The sequence below is a fragment of the Telmatherina bonti genome (genome assembly GCF_933228915.1).
Source record: "Telmatherina bonti genome assembly, chromosome: 15".
NCBI classification, from domain to species: domain Eukaryota; kingdom Metazoa; phylum Chordata; class Actinopteri; order Atheriniformes; family Telmatherinidae; genus Telmatherina; species Telmatherina bonti.
The window spans coordinates 14,012,240-14,032,360 of NC_136613.1; the positions used below are offsets into that span (position 1 = coordinate 14,012,240).

The 20,121-nt window shown below is 39.4% G+C and overlaps 1 protein-coding gene across 1 annotated transcript in view; it reads right to left on the reverse strand.

Annotated features, from left to right (window-relative positions):
* The window catches only part of klf12b (Kruppel like factor 12b), a 39,283-nt gene that overhangs the window by 4,027 nt on the left and 15,135 nt on the right, over positions 1–20,121 (reverse strand). The window contains exons 2-4 of the mRNA XM_079253739.1: positions 19,754–19,836; positions 11,613–12,153; positions 8,219–8,354 (exon numbers count right to left, since the gene is read on the reverse strand). Of these exons, the coding sequence (XP_079109865.1) occupies positions 8,219–8,354; positions 11,613–12,153; positions 19,754–19,819 (743 nt within the window). The 5' untranslated portion in view covers positions 19,820–19,836. The remainder of the gene's footprint in view (positions 1–8,218; positions 8,355–11,612; positions 12,154–19,753; positions 19,837–20,121) is intronic.

The following is a 20,121-nucleotide window of genomic DNA, read 5'->3' on the forward strand; positions in this document are numbered from 1 at the left end:
GCGGTGCGCGCTCCCGATGTAGCGCGGTAGCGGGAGGCGGGGCTTAATGCGGAAGAGTCTCAATCCACTTGTTTTGCCCACAAGCTGATCTGACAGCCTACGGAGAGGGTCGGTCTGAAGTAAATAAAGCGATTTGTGACAATAACTCGATCAATCCCAGACCTTCTGGTCTCAGAAATAAAAATAAGTTAGCCTGAAATGCACATAATAGTTCCACTTTAAGGGTTTTGTCCCTTAAAGATTTTTAGAAATTTTTTTTACTATATGCCTCAGATAAGTGCATTTTACTCAATTATCTTTCAAATATCAGTCTTCAATTGCACCCTTTTGCTCAGATATGAAAGTCAAGTCTTCAAAAAGTCTTTATAGCTCCATCTATCTGTTGTGTAGAGAAAGTGAAGGTATGTCACTGTGTTGGGGTGGGACTACCATTTAGAAGTAACAGTCCTGTTACCTCTGCATACTTCTGTCGTTGCCTGCTAAATTGTTGTTTTGTTTAGCCAGGAAGGGATGAGACTTTGCTTGTATGTTTAGTATTTTCTTTTGAAGAGTAGTTGTGAATGAAGTTATGATTTCAGAGGCTGATTTTACCGTTTGAGCATAACACAACCCTAAAGTTTAGAATTTAGAGTTTATGCATCCTCAGAGTAAGCAGGAATACATTGTGGAACCTAAGCAAACAAACATGACACGTTCATTTCACATTCCTTATACTGTTCAACACTAGCTAATATTTGCTTACAAATAGAGTCCACCAATGTGAATAAATGACCAGTTACCTTCACAAAGTGGCACAATATAAAGGCTAAGCTTGAAAAACAAAATGGAAGGTGCATCCAGTACAGCCTGTCAAGCTAAATGGAAATGTGGTTAATGTTTGCTGAGAACAAGATGAACATGATAGAGAGTTTACGTTGGCGGTTTGGTATATGTCATGTTAATGTTTAAGCCAATGAACAGAATGTGCCTTCCTAGTTGTTGTGAAACTGCATATACTAATGAAGTAATGCTGCCACTATGCGGTTAGGCCTAGAAATATCTGCACAGTAGCACATTTTTTATGATTTGGGATCTACGTACCGTCACATTAGAATGAAACTTCAGCAGCTGAGATGTAATCAATCAAAATGACTGTAAATAAAAACTTGATTTTTATATTTTGTTGAGTATCCTTTGTGGGCCTGAAGGTGTAGAACCCATAAATATCACTTTACAGTTTCCTCTTTTCTGATCCTTTGTACCTTGTACACCTTGTGGTGAACCGTTTCTATTTGCCCTAAGTTTTCTTTTCAGAATACAGCTGTAATTCCTAAATATTTCCTACAATTTGGATGTGAGTATCTTCAAATTAAAGCCACAAGACTCCCTTTTAAACCTATATTTATTCAATTACTGCATTCTGAATATGTTTTGGTAAACAGCTAAAATAACAAAACTTGTTTCAGTGTTAAAATAAAAACTGAACAATCAAATCACAGCTACTCATCCAAAATTCTACTTTTAGAGTCCTGACCAACACCAGGAAAAGAGATGATATCATACCAGTCCTCAGACCATTGCACTGACTCCCAGTGTGCAAAATGATAGACTTTAAAATCCTGAGTGGTCATGGGTCACATCTCAGACCTGCTTATTGGATATGAAGCATTCACAGCTCTCAGGTCACTAAGGACAGTTTTTCTTATTATTCTCAGGATCACACCCTGGCAAAGTGAAACAGTATTTAGTGTGTCAATAATGGTGTGTGTCATGCTCCCTGTCTGTGTAACAAACTCTCCACACACCTGAAGTATACAGAAATTGTTGATACATTTAAATCTGGGCTAAAAACATTGCTATTAACTTTTACCATTGTATGTTTGATCTGTTCTGTCATTTCGATTGTATTTTACTGTATGTTTATTTCACTGTAAAGCACCTCAAATAGCTCTGTATATAAACAGTTCAATACAATTAAATTAGCCTTGCCATGTTTTAACTGCAAAAAACCTAAACAAATGAAAAAAAAAAAAAGAATTATAATAGAGATGCATGACAATCAACGCTGACTGTTCAGAGTTTGTCTCAAAGTTTACAGATGGAAAATACATGTTAATCAAGTGTACAATTAGTTAATAAATGCAACACTTTATTGATCCTGGGTGCAAAATAATAATACCAAAGAATAATTAATAACAGTAATTAAAATGTAAGCTATAATATAACTTTGCACATGCTTTATTATTCATCTTGTTTAAACTGTTGTTTTTTTGGGGGGGGGCTTATTTCTAACACAGATGGTTCCTACAACTATAAGTGGCAGAATTATAGGCGCACGCTAACAGAACAGCAGCTCTGCCAGCAGATGGCAGTGCAACTCTGCAATACAGTACTTATCAAGAATAAGCTGGGGAAAGAAGTCTTGTGGCTCAAATGTTTCAATAATTCAAACTGGAAGAATAAAGTTGAATTTTTCTGCTGTACTTGGCGAAGCTAAGGACTCCCCAGGTTACCCTGATAAACTTTAGCATGACTTTTTCCCTAAAAAAAAAATTCAATGACAGAGTTGATTATTTGTTTCAAACTACATAAGAGAAGCCCTGTGTGTGTTTTTGCGACTGTAGCTGCAGCGGGGCTTTAAACCTACACTCCATCTAAATATACCCAAACACCACATCTATGACTATTACAAAGAGGAGGGCATGAAGAGGCTGCCGTACATGGTGAGTGGTTCATGTCTCACTCATGTTTATTGACTGCAGGGACAGTGAGCACCTTTTACACAACGATAAACACATGACTGCAGCACACACCCAGAGCACTGGCGAGAAGAGGGAGATACGGTAGAGAGAGAAAACAAGAACATCTCTGTTTACTTAAGGGGAGGAGTAATATCTGTGGAATATATTTAACAGGGCTCTCTGAGCCGTGCTGCGGTCGGTTACTGAGAAACAGGTAAGGGGGTGAGAAGGAGGGGAAGGGGGAAGGAGGAAACACAGCTATGATCATCTTGAAAGGGTTTTTAAAAAGGAGCAGGGGCTGCCAGACAGGCCCTCCAGTGAACTGTCTCCACCACACACAACCCACTTCCTGCCTCTCTCTCTCCCTCTCTCACCAAAGTATGATCTGTCAAACGCAGAGTCAAGTATACTTTACAATCAAAGAAACGTGAAGCTACACACGGCCGAGCACATACAGAGAAACACAGAAAAGAAATGCGCATGCATAAATACAAATCACCTGTTACTCTTGGTTTACTGCCAACCTGAAGCGGTACAGGAAATGAGCACACGGGTCAGATATGAAGTGAACTTTAAGTCCCCTCTCCTTTTTTTTTTTTTTTTTTTTTTTTTTTTCACTGCTGCGCTCTCTAAGCTCACAAATAGCACTGCAACGTGATGTCAAAATTGAACATTTAGACAAAGAGGTGTATTCATAAAATTATTCACGAGCCATCTACTAATCTAGCAGACAAGCATCTGGAGCATGGAGCCCTGCTTTGAGAGTGTGTCTGAGTGTGTGTGTGTTTGTGAGTTTAGGAAAGTGAAGTGAGGAGCCAGGATTTACAATGGAAACACTCGGAGTTCTGACATCGAGCAGATGAGGCGGATGTTTACATTCTGACTTCATCCATGAAGTGACTTCATGATCATGATATAATTTAGGAAGGTCTGACTACAATGACTTGTAACGCACAGAATGAGCAGCAGCATGCATTTATTTGTTTAATGTAGCTCTACTGCTTTAACTATTGCTGATCAAAATTCTGTAATCACAGCTCCATTGCAAAGTTTCACATGACAACCTTGTGTTTAAATAGATTAAGCATTTTCTAAGCCACTTGAATATGTTTTTTTAAGGACACTCAGATGATAGTTTAATGATTACCATGGGAAAATCAAGTCAGAAAATGAAAATATTGCCTGTGGAAAACTGAATTATAACCCTTAACGTATAAAGCAGGCTTAAATTATAATCTTTAAATAATTCAATAAAACTAACAACTGAAAGCTTCAATGCAAAGAATCTTAAATAATTTTCGAAAACACTCAGAATCCAGTGAAACATATGCTAGAAACAAGGTTAAACTCAAATTGAATGCCAGGAATGTTTGGGCCCTCACCACACTGACTCAGGAATACTAGTAAAAATACTTTTTTTTTTTTTTTTTATGTGTTTGTTTGTCTGAATGTTTTACTGCATCCACAAATACTAATTCAACATATTGATTAAAAGTTCAAACTTATCCATTCTCTGCACTCAGGCTCATTTAAAGATATGAAACATGGTTTTCTGATCTGACGAATCACAATTTTAAATTCTCTGCATTCATGATGGCTAAATAGGAGAGGGACCATCCAGCTTGTCCACAGCACACAGTTCAGTCTGAAACCAAACATGAACACAATATAGGTCACTTGTGCTTTTAGTAGATCAGCATTTGTTGCCATTGAGACTGCATCTTTTTCAGATAAAGCCTGGCTTTTTCAAAGAGACTGAAGAAGGCTTAACAGGCCTGCAGAATATTTACCTGAAAGAAACTAATGGGCAGCTAAAATCCAATATCAAACAAGAATAGGATAACAATACACTTTAATAATTCTTTGTGGCTCCAAAACTCACATATGATACATGTTTTTGTTACATGCTATAATTATTAATAACAACATTCTGCTTGTATTTGAATGTGGCACTCCTTTCCCCTTTATGCAGCCGGGATTACAGACTTATAAAATCAGCAATAATCACCTTAAGATCAACTGGTTCCAAGTAGTACAATAAACATTTCGAACATACAGTGTGAAAGTTAAGACGGGGGTTTTTGGAATATTATTAACGCAAACACTATTTCCAGAGGATTTTCATAAAATACCTTGGTTATATTATAGTTGTTCAAAACAATGAATTTGTTGTATTTTCTCATGAGTACCCAAAGGCAAAATCTTTCTGCTTGGAACCATGTCAGCACAGCATTGTTGCCGTATGAATGTGTCTGTTTGTCTCCCGATGTAGAAAAGAGAAATAGGAAGTACAGCTGAGAAGGATTTCAAACAGAGCTGACCTCTGTTTTCGTTCATTTGCTTCCCCATTTCCCCGCATCCCGCTTCATCTCTTCACAGGCACAGCAGAAAGACTTGGAGCAGTGGGAGTAAATATGTCACCTGTATCCTGGTTTCTCACAATGCAAACACAACACATGTTTTTTTTCTGACTTCTCGCGGGCAGCGGGGTCACAACACCGGCTTCACCTCAGCAGCAGAATGGTCTGCTTCTCAGAAGTGCCGAATTGTCAAGAAAACAGGAAAGGGAGCGTGTGACTCTGTGTATACTGGAAGACTGCCCACTGGGCATTCCTGTACCTGTCTAAAGACACTACCCACAGCTCACCCCTCCACCTGCTCTGCTTCATAGCCCCTGGGTCCTTGGGGACCAGCCAGACTTCAGCAGAGAAAACCCATCCAACACAAGCCCCCTGCCCCCTACATACACATTCACACACATGCACACCTCTCTCTCTCTCTATTTCTTCCTCTCTTTCACCAACACTCTCCCACAATAGCCTATCCACCCGTCCCCAGGGAAACGCATGAATATGGAGCAGGCTGCCCAAGAAGCACATGATACACTCACACACACACACTGTAACTCTCTCCTTTCACTCATTTATTTATATATGGATACCTGGATTGGAGGCTGCAGGCACTCCCATCCTCCACCCTTGCACCTCTCCTCCCTGATGCTCTTTGGATGGCTGCTTGTGTAAACGCAGCACCAAATTGTATGAAGCTGTTTTATTTTCTACTGTCACTGCATTCACAAAGTACAAAAGAAAAGAAATACAGCGACAGAACAGAGTGATATGTCAGCTTCTGTTGCAGTGCAGATGTCCATAGTGTGCATGTGGTGTGTCAATACAGCACACACATTCTTTCTCTGCATGGCCAAGCCAGCATGTAACTCAAGAAGACTACAGACGGCTTTGTTTTTCACGGACAAACATGCAAGTCTGTGTTCCTGTTGACAATGCCTGACCTCCTCCTGGAACCAGCTGTTCTGTCCACTGCGCAGAAACACGTGCATGCATACAGTAAGACACACACATGCACCGGAGCCTTAATACTTATAAATGCGCTTGCATTCTTTTTTTTTTCAGTTTCCACACAGCTCAGTCTGCATTTTGCACACAGAGAAGTGAGTGTGTGGGCAGGCCCTGGCAGGGCATTGCTAAACCTGGCTGCTGATTTATCTCCATAGTGAAAGCTTGGGCAGTGAAAGGTTGGGTCCTGCCAACCTCTGTTCTCCTCTGACCACCCGGTGCCCACGTGTAGCACTCAGGGGCACGCCTGTCCCTTTCAATAACCTGCACTGAAACCTGAATCCTCTAGTAAGTGTGTGTGTGTGTGTGGGTGCACTATATTGCAACCTCTACTTGTCCCAATGAATAAGAAAAAAAGGGCAATGCCAATGTTTTACTACAATGTGTCACCCACTGACTCTGTAATCACTTATAAAGTATAATTAGTGTCCGCCACTGGCTGTCCACATGGTCAGTCATGGACAAAACAAAGTGATAAAATGTACATAAAGTCAACCTTATAAGCTTAAGCACTTATACTAAAACCCATCAAGCTAGGTTTGAGCTTCTTTCAGCCTCACCAATGATGCTACATCATAGCAGGAGATGCAACTGATTTCCTGCTTCTGATCAAAATGCTATAAGCTGTCATCCGTCAGAGAGGTGCTCTTTTTAATTCAACGCAGATGGATTGGTACTACACGAGCCGATGTCTGCAGGCCGAACAGGGCATCAAGTATGTCTGAGCCATATGCATACAGGCATATAGATGCACACCCACACAGATGCATTCAAATGTGGAAGAGCAGTCGTAAAATCACAGAGCTGCACAAAGCTAAGCTTTACACCAGGTTGGAGGATTCTGCTCTTGTCCAGGTTAAAAGGAAAACAGAAAATTGTTCGATGCAGGTATTATGTTTAAAATATTTGTTTGAGACTGGGAGCCTTGCTTGTTTGATAGTTATTATATCCATAAGACGAATAGTAAATAGAATAATGTCACATGGCTTATAGTTAAATGTTCTAGTTGAGTTCAGTAGACAAAGTCACGAGGTCAAGGAAAGTGATATTAAGAATTTATAAAGGAAAGACAACTATGATGCAATACAATTGCTGCGCAACTATGAATGTTGTTGATGTGAGATAGAAAAGGTGAAACAGAAGTCAAAAGATGGCCTTAAAAAGTGCATCTGAGATACCTGCACATGAATTTTTAACTGTACAATGTGGTTTCCTGCAGGGTGAAAGGATGTATGTATTCCTTAAATATAATAATTCTTGACTCGTTTTTCTTTTATTTATGTCACAAGTGAAATTCATTGGTTTTCACACTGAGGTAAGTATCCCATGTGCCTCCACCCATTATTAGAATTATTGTTCAATGTATTGCTCTGCTTTAAATGTGACATTTTCAAAGAATTCTGGAGACACTACTATCCTCTTTCTCTTTGCAAAGGATGCTCCTGTTTATTCATTATTAAAGGAGATTTTAAAAAAGGAAGCTTCAGAGTACCTTTAATGCATCTTTCAGAACATCCAGCTTATTCTTATAGCTGCTACCTACATACTTTCAGGTCATGTCAGTCAGTCAGAAACATAACTAAGAGCAGAAAAATAAAAGTCTCAGACTGCAACCCATCGACTCAAGAAAACTAGATGTTTTACATGTTTAAGATAAACAAAACCTATAAATCAGGATCTGCACTTATTAGTATGACAGAAGATTATCATAAAATAGCATTTAAATCTATTAAACTTTCTGGAGAAGCTGCACTGTAACTGTATGCATTCATTGTTCTTTCATGTTTTTTTTTTTCTGTTTCAGTTTGGTTGCTGAGCAACTGCAAGGTGCATACCACACCCCTGTGCACCTCCACTGGCCTTGCATTCGCAGCACAAGAGTCTTCAGTTGCTGGATGAGTTTCAAATGTCCATGTCTAAGAAAGTGTGGGTAAAAAGCATGCTGGGACATATTTCCTCTGGAGTCTTAACTCTCTCTCTCTGTTGGAGCTCATCTACGTCTACTTGAGTGCTACCTTGTCCTTTATCCTCTTTAAAGCACCCAACAGCTCAAGAAAAAGATATACATTCTTTTAAAGCTGTAAGAGTCATTATAAGGGGCAGAAAATCTCTCCTCATATATGTCAAGATTTAGATACTCACTCTTGTACAGCACGAGCTATAGACAGCGCTGTGGAGCCGGTCTCATTAACACTGTCCAGGGTCACATTTGGCAGGTCATCGTCATCGGTGTCACTTTTGATCTGCCTTGGCGACAGGCCGTTGGGGTCTATGTGTGCTGTGAGGATGGGACACAGATACAGGAGTCAGAAGCATGAAACTGGAGCTGTAAACTTATAAGGCATATCACATTGTCTGCTGGAAACTCTCACTAATTGCAATGAAGTCATTTCCATTTCATCCAATGATACTAGAAAGACATTATCTAGGTCTGGCATTGTTTAAGATACATTTGTATTTGTTATGGTTGTCAGGGTGTTCGAAATGTTCACACTCCTGGTACTTTTAGTCAGGCCATGCCAAACAAATGCAATGCTCAAGCTGAGGAAGGAGCACTCAGCCGTGACACTAAATCCAGGAGCTGCACACACTTACAGCAAAAAGGCAGCACACAAAAGAACGCACACATCCACACACTCTATATCAGCCTCCAGCTATACAGATAAGCTGGGTGGAGCCCTGTTTGGCTGTTCCTGCAGTTGCGGAAACATTAAGTGAGTTTTTGTTTGAATACTGAATATGTCCAACTTGAAAGCACATTTGCATGTATGAGCGCAACTCTGCAAAGCACCTGGTCTCTTGTGAGTGCAATTGAAAGTGAAAGATGATCAAAATAAAGACAAGCCTTCACACAATTTATGTATTAGCTGCTGAGAGAATTTAGATAATATGCAAGTACGATTTTTTTTTTCCACAATAAATTTTTTAAAAAATGCATACCACTGACCAGTAGCACTCTGAGCCAGTCAGCTTTGTTTAGTTCTGTTTCTTGAGTTACACAAAGTTACATCTATTGTACAAGGTGTGACAACTTGTCTCTTTTCCTGGACAACTCAATGTAAACAATGCCACAGCCTGCAGCCATTCCGTCCTTTCTGTCTCCATGGACACATGAAAAACAGAAAGCAATGATTGACCAAACCAGCAAAAACAAAATATATTAATAACTAGATAATTGAAGGCCTGCTGGTGAGTACTTGTCAGGGAAAAGGTGTTAAATTATACAGTATAACAATCACTTGGACAATTTAGCAATTAAAAGACAAATTATTGGAAAACAGAACAAAACAACAACATAAAAACATGGCAAAGATTTTACCACAACTACTTATTTCTGAAGATGGAATCATCACAGATACATAACACATGGAGGTATACAATGCTCTCCACTGATGTCTGCAGCATCCCCATCTACTGTAAGCCTGCTGCTTTTATAAGCTATCAGGACTTCACCTCCTCTGCCCTCTCAGCTGAGACTGTGGCCATAATGGTCCATAATAATGGTCTTGAGTTTGTAGCAGACATGGTGTTATTACTGAAGGGAGGGAGGAAGCACAGAAATAATGTTCCAACTCAGCTGGACTTTTGCTTTTAAAGGTTTCTACTGTTGTCATAGACGAAGACATGCAGAGTGGTCAGCAGCCACGTGGAAAACCTGCAATTAGTAAGAAATGCATCGCATGTTGGAGAGAAAGGGGCATTTTGAACAAGGGACACAAAGGAGGAGTGGTGGAGAGGTGGGCAGAGCACCGGATTTCTTTCTTTCTCTCCTGTTGTTTCCAGTCAAGCCCTGTTTCCATGGCAACCTCCTGCCGGAGACAGGGAGACAGCATTGAAAGAAAGGGTACCCACCCTCTCCTTAAGAGGATGGCCAGCCTGTTTGTGTGTGTGGGTGTGTATGTGTGAGAAGGGATGTGACCATGTGTATATGTATATATATGTATATATATATATATATATATATATATATATATATATATATATATATATATATATATATATATATATATATATATATATATATATATATATATATATATGTATGTCTGTTAAAAACTTTGGAGAAAATAATAACAATAAACTTTTTAGTGAAAGAAAATTTTCTGATTGTGATTTGCCTGATGTCAACACATGATTTGTTTAACTAACACGCAATAAGTAGCCAAGAACTGGACTGAAATCCACTGAGATAGGAATAAATTATATTTTGTTGGAATCAACAGATTTGTTTGGTTTTTTTTTTTTACATTACATGTAGCGCAAAAAACAAACAAACAAACACAAAACAACTAAATATTCTGACTGTATGCTTGTTGGTCTCCCATTATCGGTAACTGCATCCACCACACCCAACAAACAACCCTTATGCGCCTATTTCCTTTGTGACCGGTGGTATCTTAGCTGAAGCTGGACCGTGCATATATCTACCCATGGGTTTTTTTCAGTGCCACCCATCTTCAATATCCATCTCCACCCTCTTATGCAAGTTTTGTTTTTCCTGTCGTTCCTTCTTTCCTCTCCTCTGCATGGGAGCAGATATCCAGCATTTAAAACGCCCATCTCCGAGGACCACCACACCCAACCGGCCAAGTGTCTGCCTGAGCACATGCTCTAATTACATGTCTTTGTTGTTTGCTTCTACGTACAGTACATACATGGGTGTGAGCCTGAGTCTAAATGCGTCTATCCGTTCTGTAGGGAGTCACAAGAAGCGACCTCTTTTACAACCAACAGTTGCCCTGTGTATGGCTCAGACTTGGACAGAAACACCTACTGTCGGCTCTCCTCCAGTGGTTGGCAGTAAAACCACACCCAGAGAGAAAACCAATAACACACCCCGGGCAACGCCATGGAAGTTTAATGCTCTCACTATCCAACATATTTGCTCCTTGATTGAAGAAAGGGAACTTGCATTGCAGGCAATAAACATGGGAAAGGCATTCAACCATAAAGTGTATCTTTACTTTTGAAGGCACGATGGTTTTTGCATGCAAGAGCCATTCTGAAAGCATGCCAGTCTTACAGAGCTGCATCTACAAAAGAACATCTGGGGAGACAGTCATGAAGAGCTTGTGATTTCTCATTTAATATCACACAAACAGATGTGCAAACAGTGCTAAACTGTTTAATATCTGTGTGTGTCGACCCTTTATCTTTATACAGATGGAAATACAGCTTGCATAACTGATGCAATGAGAATGTTTTGGAGGGTTTATACCATCGGAACCTGTTCAAGTTTGTGTAATTATTTCATATCAAATTTTGGATTAATAAGTGATATTCCAAAAAATTGTCAGGAGAAATATCAAACTTTTCATGCACCTGTAGATAATTATAAACCTGATTTAGAAGCAATAGTCTTAATCACTATCATTTCTTTGGAGTTTTTTCTGATTTTTTTTTTTTTCTGGGTGACTAACAATGTTGCAGAACCAATAAAATCCCAGTTTCTCTCCAGTTAAAGTGTTGAAAAAAGTTGGAAAAGAACAAAGTCAACCTTATGAATATGGAATAAATTCTGGGAGCATAGTCTCACCTTTGCCCTGGCTTTTGGCCTCTTCCAGCAGAGGTAGCATGATAGGGTTGTTGAGGCTGGAGGGTGATCTCACGGCAGTGGTGTACATGAGGGGCAGTGACTGTACCACGACCGGGATGCGGTGAACATGACTGGCCAGCTTCCCTGCTCCCTGCAGGCACAGAGGGCTGGATGGAGGCGGCGGCACAGACTGCAGGATGTGCAAATACGGCTGACCTCTCACCCCGCTTCCAGGGGCAACCAGAGGCCCTGGTGTGAGCACCGATGAGGTTGAAGTAATAACCGATGGAGAAGAGGAGGAGGATGACGACGATAAAGATGGGGAAAAGGCTGATCGGAGGGGGGATGATGATGATGATGAGGTTATGGTGGTGGTAGATAAAGAGGAGGGTCGGGGTTTGTTGATCGACAGGTCGACGGGCTCGGTCTGTGTGTGGAAGTGCAGGTCATGAGCAAGCAGGTCTTCAGGGGGTTCGGGTTTGACTCTGCTGAGGAAGAAGGGGACGCTGTCCATCGCAGAATAAGGGCGCACTTTGGGTGACTGTGGGAGTAGAAGAAGCACCGAGTTTAGAGTCTCGTTATTTTTTACACCATAAAAATGCATTAACCTGTGACACACGGAGAAAGGAGAAAACAAACACTCGAGAGCGCATGCATAAAAGTAGCTGAAATGTTATCTCTCACTCAGCACCGAGGCCATAAAGTCAAGGATAATTGTTTTCATAGAAATTCACCTTCAAAAATAATTATGCTGCACGGCAGAGATGTCAGAAAGGTATGTGTGGTGACATTAATTCAGGAAGGAAGCAGCTACTTTCATAACATTCATTCACGCCTTCAGCTCTTCCTGTGTCACTCCCTCTGGCAGAATGACGCCATATGAAACGCTGGAGTAAAGATAGTGTCTCTCACACTCATTTCTTTCACTTTTTCTTTCTTTTCCCTTGGCATGGGCTGCACTCTCTCCCTTTTCCTCCTGTTTTCCATGACTCCCACTCAAACGCAGCTTTCTTGGCTCCCTGTGTATCTCCCCTAAATCTCCTTTGTGACGGTGGAAAAACATCATATGGGCTCAATTTCCTGACCGTCTCCCTCTGTCTCTCAGCGATGGGCCTCCTAAGGCCAATGCTGGTGGCTCATAGTATCCCTCCACGCATCTTTCACTTAACACCAAGCAGACTGTAACACAACCGCTCCATCTGTCTGCAAGTTTCACAGACCTGTTTACTCAGAAGAGATAATAGAGGACCCACTACAAAAAAGTAACGCATATTTTGCTACTATTTGTTTTTGCAGACTCCCAAAGTTCGGCCCCTCTTTGATATCAGTCTGGTTTAATGTCACATCTCCCAGATTACATGTGATGCAGCTGATCAGGCCTCACTTGGTTCAGTAAGGGAGGGGTGTTAGAGTGGTGTTGATCCTCACAGTGGAGACTTTCAGAAACTGAGTCACAGTTCGAGCCATCAGGGAGGAAAAACCAGATTTTTACAAATGAAATGGGGAAAGCTCATTAAAGTTTGAACTTTCCAGTGGTGACTGCAGCACAAATGAAAAGTATTCAGCTCTGTGGCTTTTTTTTTTTTTTCCTCACTTTGGATCTCTTCACACACACATCCCTTTCTCCTTATGTAATACAGACACTTGATCTGTGGTGAATTACAAATTTCTCTGTCTGTGTGTGTTGTTTTATGCAGTAGCCTACTATTTTTTACTATTTTTACCATTTTTCGCTTTCAGCCTACAGGAAATGCTACGACCTCATGAATTAGGAAAAACAATCTTCTCACAGCAGAACTCCTCCTCAGTAGGAAAACAAACCCTGCTCTGTGAAATATGCCCTCTTATGGCCTCTGGACCTCGATGGGGTTCAGCTTGGGGCCATTGGTGTCAGGTCAAGATTCACAGTACATTACGGTCTGGTTCATATTTACCACCCACCACGTGTTTTCAGCATAAGTCTTTCTATCTGTTTATGTGCATAAATATTCCATGGAATTAACAAATTTAGTTTTAATAAAGATACGTACAACATAAAAAGTCATACTCAATTTAAAATATTCTGTCTGATTCTTTTCTGGACTAAATTGGAAGTTCTTTTTCTTTCCTGTGATGAAGAAACTTTTTCTTTTTTTCTGGCACTGCTGTTTGAGTTCAAACGATCCCCTGAAGGAATTGACCATTTATGGCCAATATTTATTACATTATAGTGGGCAGAGAAGACTTTTCCTTTCAGATGTTTCTCTCAGAGAATCACAGCAACAATGCAGATTCTACTGGGAGAAACTAAAGCACTTTTATAAAGACGTATGAAGTAATTCAATCAACTGGAGACAAAAGCACAAGCTAGAATGGGAGGAGTCTGCAAAAATTAGAGAAGGAAAATAGTATAAGGGTTTTAGCAGAGTAACAGCAACAGGAAACAGGTTAAAAGGTCAGCTTCTACTTCTTTATGATTGGATTTTAGGAAAGTCACCTGGTAGCCAAGCAGCTAATGAATGAGCCACTGAATGCAAAGCATGAATGAAGCAGTTGATTTCCATCAGCTGATGCTTTTAAATGCTTGCTTTTTAAGGGAAAATTTTGCTTTCTTGGTGTATTCTGTCCATTCACACATCAAAAGAAAGAAAAACTCCTTAATAGCTGGAAAATTTGTAACATTTTTAAGAAAAACCTTGCACATAAAAGCTAAATTTGAGGACAAACACTACTAAAATGTAACTATCTTTATTGGTAAATTACTGTGGAATGGGCAAACTGAAAACAGCGCATAAAGTATAAAGCCTCAGGATGAAAATTCAGGAGTAAAAATATTCACAAAAACTACATGGTCAGTATTGCATAGCTATATTTACAATTTGCTTTTAGTATGTCAAAATCACAGATGAAACTACTCCAAATTCTGTTTGGATAAGTGTTTCTGATTGTTTATTCTAAATGTTATATCAAGCTTTCACAGTTCAGAAAAAATATTTAGGCTTACATTTTTAGCAATTATCAATACAATATATATTTATTATATGAAATATCTTCACTGCATCATTTGTATATTCTCTCTATGTAGTGTTTTCTTCCAGAAGAGCCTCAGGCTCTCGCTGCATTGCCACAAGATCTCTCTGTGTTTGCATTTCTGTATAACAAAGTGTGTGTCACACTCTGCCTGGAGATATACTGCCTGAAGGCTTTGACGCAGTTAGATCCAGTGAGGCTAATATTAATATTTTGGAAATATTGTTTCTCGCAACAGCTGAGTATTTTAACTAATTAAGTTATGCAGCCTTCACAGTTTAATGGTCAGTGATAGAAAACAGCAGTCTTCACGGGTCATTCATGTTCAAAACATTAGGCAATACACAACTGTTGTTTTCTTTCTCATGTTTTTGAGGGTCTGCATCCTCTTTCCTGTTTTATTTAGCCTTGTCTGCAAACTATTCTGTGCTGGTTTTTTTTGTTGTTTTTTTTAACTTCCTACCTGTGTTCAATCAGGTATTTACTATATGAACACCTGTGTTCTATCAGCTCATTACTCACCATTTATTCTTCCCAGTTTAATTTGTTCCTGGTGTGATCACCTTCCACTCCCTTTCAAGCTTTCTCGCAAGCTTTTGTTTGCATTTCAGGCATTTCTTGTGAATTTTGTTTCTTGTGCCTCCGAGTTGCCTTGTTAGTTTTCTAGCGTGCGATGTCTGACCCTGAACTGTTATTTGGATTTTTGCCTCAGTTTATTTTTCTTTGCTCAAATAACTTCCCATCTAACAAAGGCTTCTGCTCCCTGCTCAAAACTTGCTTGCAGTTGGGGCTTTTTTTTCAGAAAATGCGCAATCCGCAAATGAATAGAAATGTCTTGATGGCTAAGTTCCCACTTTATGCTGCTCATATAGATTATATCCCCCTATTTCCGCAACTATTTTTAAAGGTTATTATTGCTATAAAAAAAACTATAAAAAGAAAAACACTTGTGAAACAGAAAACGGCAAAATTGCATTGTTTGTCTGCAAGTAAGACTTAAAAGTTTAATATAATTTTGTGTAAAAGTTAATGAGCCTCATGACATCAAATATAACATTTTACTTGTGGATTAAATTAGACTGCAATTTTATTAAATATTACCCAAAAAAGCTATGTTAGCAAATAGACCAAGTGTCATCCATGTATACAAGGTACCATTAGTTTACTTTAGCCATCAGTTTTTAGAGAAAAAATATATATTTTTAAATGCCCAAATATGGAAAATGTTTTTGATGTTAGCAAATTGACCCTATTCCATCAGGACAGCAGTTGTTTAATATCTGCAAGGTACCATTAGGTTACCTAATCCACAGATTTTTAGAGACGTTAACACTTTACCCAAACATGTTCAGAACAGAGCAAGAATCCAAAAAAAGAAATGTTAAGCCCATAATATCCATTTATTAATTTGCTTGCCACAATTCCAAGTTATGCCAAATGGCCCTTTCTGAAATTAAACTGAATGAAGAAAACAAGCAAGCTTTGTCAGTTAATCCTGAACCAAAATAGTCAACATACGAGGGAACATTTTGGATTAAGATGAAAATATTAAGCACAAGATAAGTCTAATTGCATGCAATGGAAGTACAAAACATCCATTCTGCAATGTAGCTCTGTTTCCTTCACACAGGTTAGTAGAGTGAATTCATAGCATCATACCATGGGCAGGGAGAATTCTAATGCCAACTGCTGCACATAAATTTTGTATATACCCACATTAATTTAAGTCACTGCCTCTATATTATATTATAATTACCATAGCAACGCGTTACTCAACTGGTTCAGATGCTGGCTGTTGACAGCTGAATGACAGAAACTGTAGTAGTAGCTTGCCAACGGTTGTTTAGTATAAAAGTACATCAAGGCCAACATAAAATGGTTTATATACTTTTGCATATTTAGCAAGTTTTGTTTAAAAAAAATTAAATAAGCATTTGGTATAAAATGTTTAGTGTGTGGGACCATGGTATATGGAGAATAAACAACTCAGATGTGTGCATTACACAGTTTTTAAGCACAACGCAGCATCTAAAATACCACAGCATGCTCCTCTTTCTTTCATTTTTACTTAAAGCTAAAAATCAACTTGATTCCATGGAAAAGTAACAAAGAGAAAAATGAGACAAATGTCGATTGTTTTTATCTATCCATATTAAATCCTATTAAGCTATTATAGGTTAAGGTTAACATTATGATTGTGAAAGTTTGAATAACAGCAATTTACTAAGAACATGTTGAAACTGGTCAGTCTTCTCTGGTTCCTGTGTAAAACTTGTGTGGAAAATCAAAACAAAAAAATAAAACTCAGCAATGCAAATGAAACAACTCTGTTAACTAGCAGAAATGGAAAACTTAAGCCACCTCCACTCTTGTTTTGACAGATACAAACACATGTATGTCCTCAGTCCTACACACACACACACACACACACACACTGACACACATACACAGATACGCTCGACCCGTCTGCCTGCCTCTTTCCTCATGCATTGTCTTTATTAGGGGATACTGGTTAGCAGGGCAGATTTTCCAGCCCCTTGTCTAACAAGGCGGACCATTTCCAGCAAGCCCTTGGCCCCACGCCACCCAAATGAAGACCACATTTCTGCTGCAGTCTAAACTGTCTGTCTGGGTCTGCCATCTAAAGGGAAGCTCAGTCTGTTAGGGCAAGATTGAATCTCAGTGCACTTCAAAGCTATGTGGGCTGCAGCACTCACATCCTGTCTGTGACTGACATCACTACATGGGGAATGATTTCAAACCCCAGGTATTAGGTAGCAGCGCAGGAGCGTAGCTCTCAAGCCCTTGAGCCACATCTGAAGTCAGGACACCCAGAAAGTAACCACCTGCTGCCTCTTTGCTTAGTTCTTAGATGTACTGAGACATATTTGATTTTTATCAACTCAAAGCACATCCAATGCCAAACAATTTTCTTCAAGAATGATGATAACCTTCTGGGTTATGAGCAGCTGGCATTTTTCTCATCCATCACAGGTTAATGCTCTCAGGTTAATCTCAATGGAAACTACTAAACCTCCCGAGCACAAAATGCTGCCAGTGATGAATTGGGGGTAAAAATATCATTGATATATTATGAATGGACATCGATAATAACTGAACACCAATTTATCATGACTGCAAGTATTAAGTGGCCTGCGCCCACTGCACATGACAGTGGCAGCAACACACAGCCACACAGCCCTCGTAACCTAGCAACAGCTTCACCATAACAAGACCACTTCATTTCTCTGTACGTCAGACCAGAGAGCACTGATACGGTATGTAAACTATTAAAAGCATTTCATGGGGTTGACTACAACACCTAATGTGAGCAATAAACAGTCTGTATACATTTTAAAATCAAAATTCCACAATGTACAACAATACCTAACTTTTAGACATTTTTCGTATTATCTTCAGATTTCTTATCTACTAAACATGAAAAAAATACCCTATTTGGTCATTTAATAAGTAGGATGATCCAATCTTACACGTCACAAGTGGCAAAAAATATGTAAACTGCTGGAATTAGTTGTTAATTTTGAGGTTAATTTAAAGATTCTTGTTATTTTTCATTTAGTAGAATAGCAATCAAGCATAAGAGGAGCAAAGTTTATGATAAAGAGAATATGGATCTATGAAAATGTGAGTTTTATAAAATGTTAATGGTAATATCAAGACCACTTTTTGGAGAACCATCAACAACAATATCTGCAAAGGGAAAGCCACTACTCTCCAAACAGAACATAATTACATATCAGCAGTTTCCTAGATGTAAGAAGAACACACCATAATCCTGCTAAATAATGTTCTGGGGTCAGGTCAGACCAGATTGCAACTACGATGCTTTTAGAAAAAGGACAGTATTAAGTCCAGCCATAGAACATTTTCCAGTTCTTGAAAGATGGCGAGAGTATCATGGTTTGGGCGTGTTCCGCAACATCTGCTTCATGGTAGAAATCGACAAACATGTTCTGAAGAAAAACCTCAGAGTGTCGGTTTGCAAATGTAACCTTTACATAAAGTGGGTAATTTAACCAGACATTTACCTCAATGGAAAAAAGTTAAAGAAACATAAAGTTAAGGCTTTAGGTCAAAGGTCTGATCTTTATACAACAGAAAAAGCATTCATATGAGAAAACATCTGGACAGCTATCAAGTTTTTCTGTATATAAAATAGATTAAATTCTTCCAATCTGGTGAGCAGGACTGATCAGCAGATGCAGGAAAACATTTAGTTTCCTGTGAGTAAACACTACGGAGAACTGGAAGCAAAAGTTTATGTATTTTTCACATTTACAGTTCTGTATTATAAAATGATTCATATTTTACAAAAAAAAAAAGTGCTAAATTTATAATTTTTGTCTCATTTAGTTTGAAAATCTGAAAACTTTATTTCTTAGTTTAGAGAAGTTGTGGAGGTTTCACAAACTTTTCTACATGGCTACACCATCTTCTGTAAAGCAAGATCGGTCTGAGCATTGCTGGTGGCCATTGAACCGCACTTACAAGGTCTGTAGCAACAACACCTACCTCTGTGTGACAAATTTATATTGAGTGGCAGAAACAACACAGAGGTGACTTCGAGCTCTATCAGTGAGTTGCAGCGTGTGTGTGATACAGTAAAGCACCAGATAAAACTGTAATATTGTTCAGAGGAAGTCTGTGCTTGTGCTTGTTTGCGTGCATACACGTCTGTGTACGTGTTCATTTGTCAAGGAGGTTGGCAAGGGAGGATAAAGGAAAACTGAGAGACGTAAAGAAGCAGGAACAGACAGAGACAGATAAGATTTAGAGTTTCCCATACAGCCCCTCCTCCCCAGAGCAGTGACTACATCTGTGCAATCACCCCCAGCCAGCATGGACTCTACTGGCCTCCCCCAAAAGACCCAATCACATTCCTCCTCCAGCTGTGGTTGTCCTCCTCTTCATGGTTCTTGTCTTCTTTCTGCTTACTACCATGCTCTCCAACCACTCCTCTTAGCCCCCGTACTCACTCTCACAGTCACTCACTTGCTTAGGCCTGGGAGTGATTATCAGTCCATTGCCCGGAGGAGGAAAGAAGGAAAAGAAAGCAGGAAAAAAAAAGAAAAAAAAGAAGGGAATTGTCTGGAAAACAACTGCTCTCTTACCCCTTGTTCCGATTCCAGGGGCTCAGCTTTGACTCGAACTGCAGGCATTCCGTCAAGCATTAACATCCTGTTTCTTAGTCTGCCTGTGAAGGAACACAGAGGAGGTGTGAGACTGGTGTTTTAGCATGACTAAGCAGGTCCCACACTTAGTTATTCACACATGAGCATCTACAACACTGCTTTTGCAACTGCTGAGAAACAGACACTTTTAAAATACACATGGATTCGTGTTTTACAATCATCAAAAGCTCACAGACAAAAGATGTCCAAACACTGTGGAAACTCAGAGCACAGCAAGACTCTCTGGTAATAATGACGATTTTCAGTATCCTGGTGGGCCGCTGTGAAGCTCTCTTAAATAGCACTGA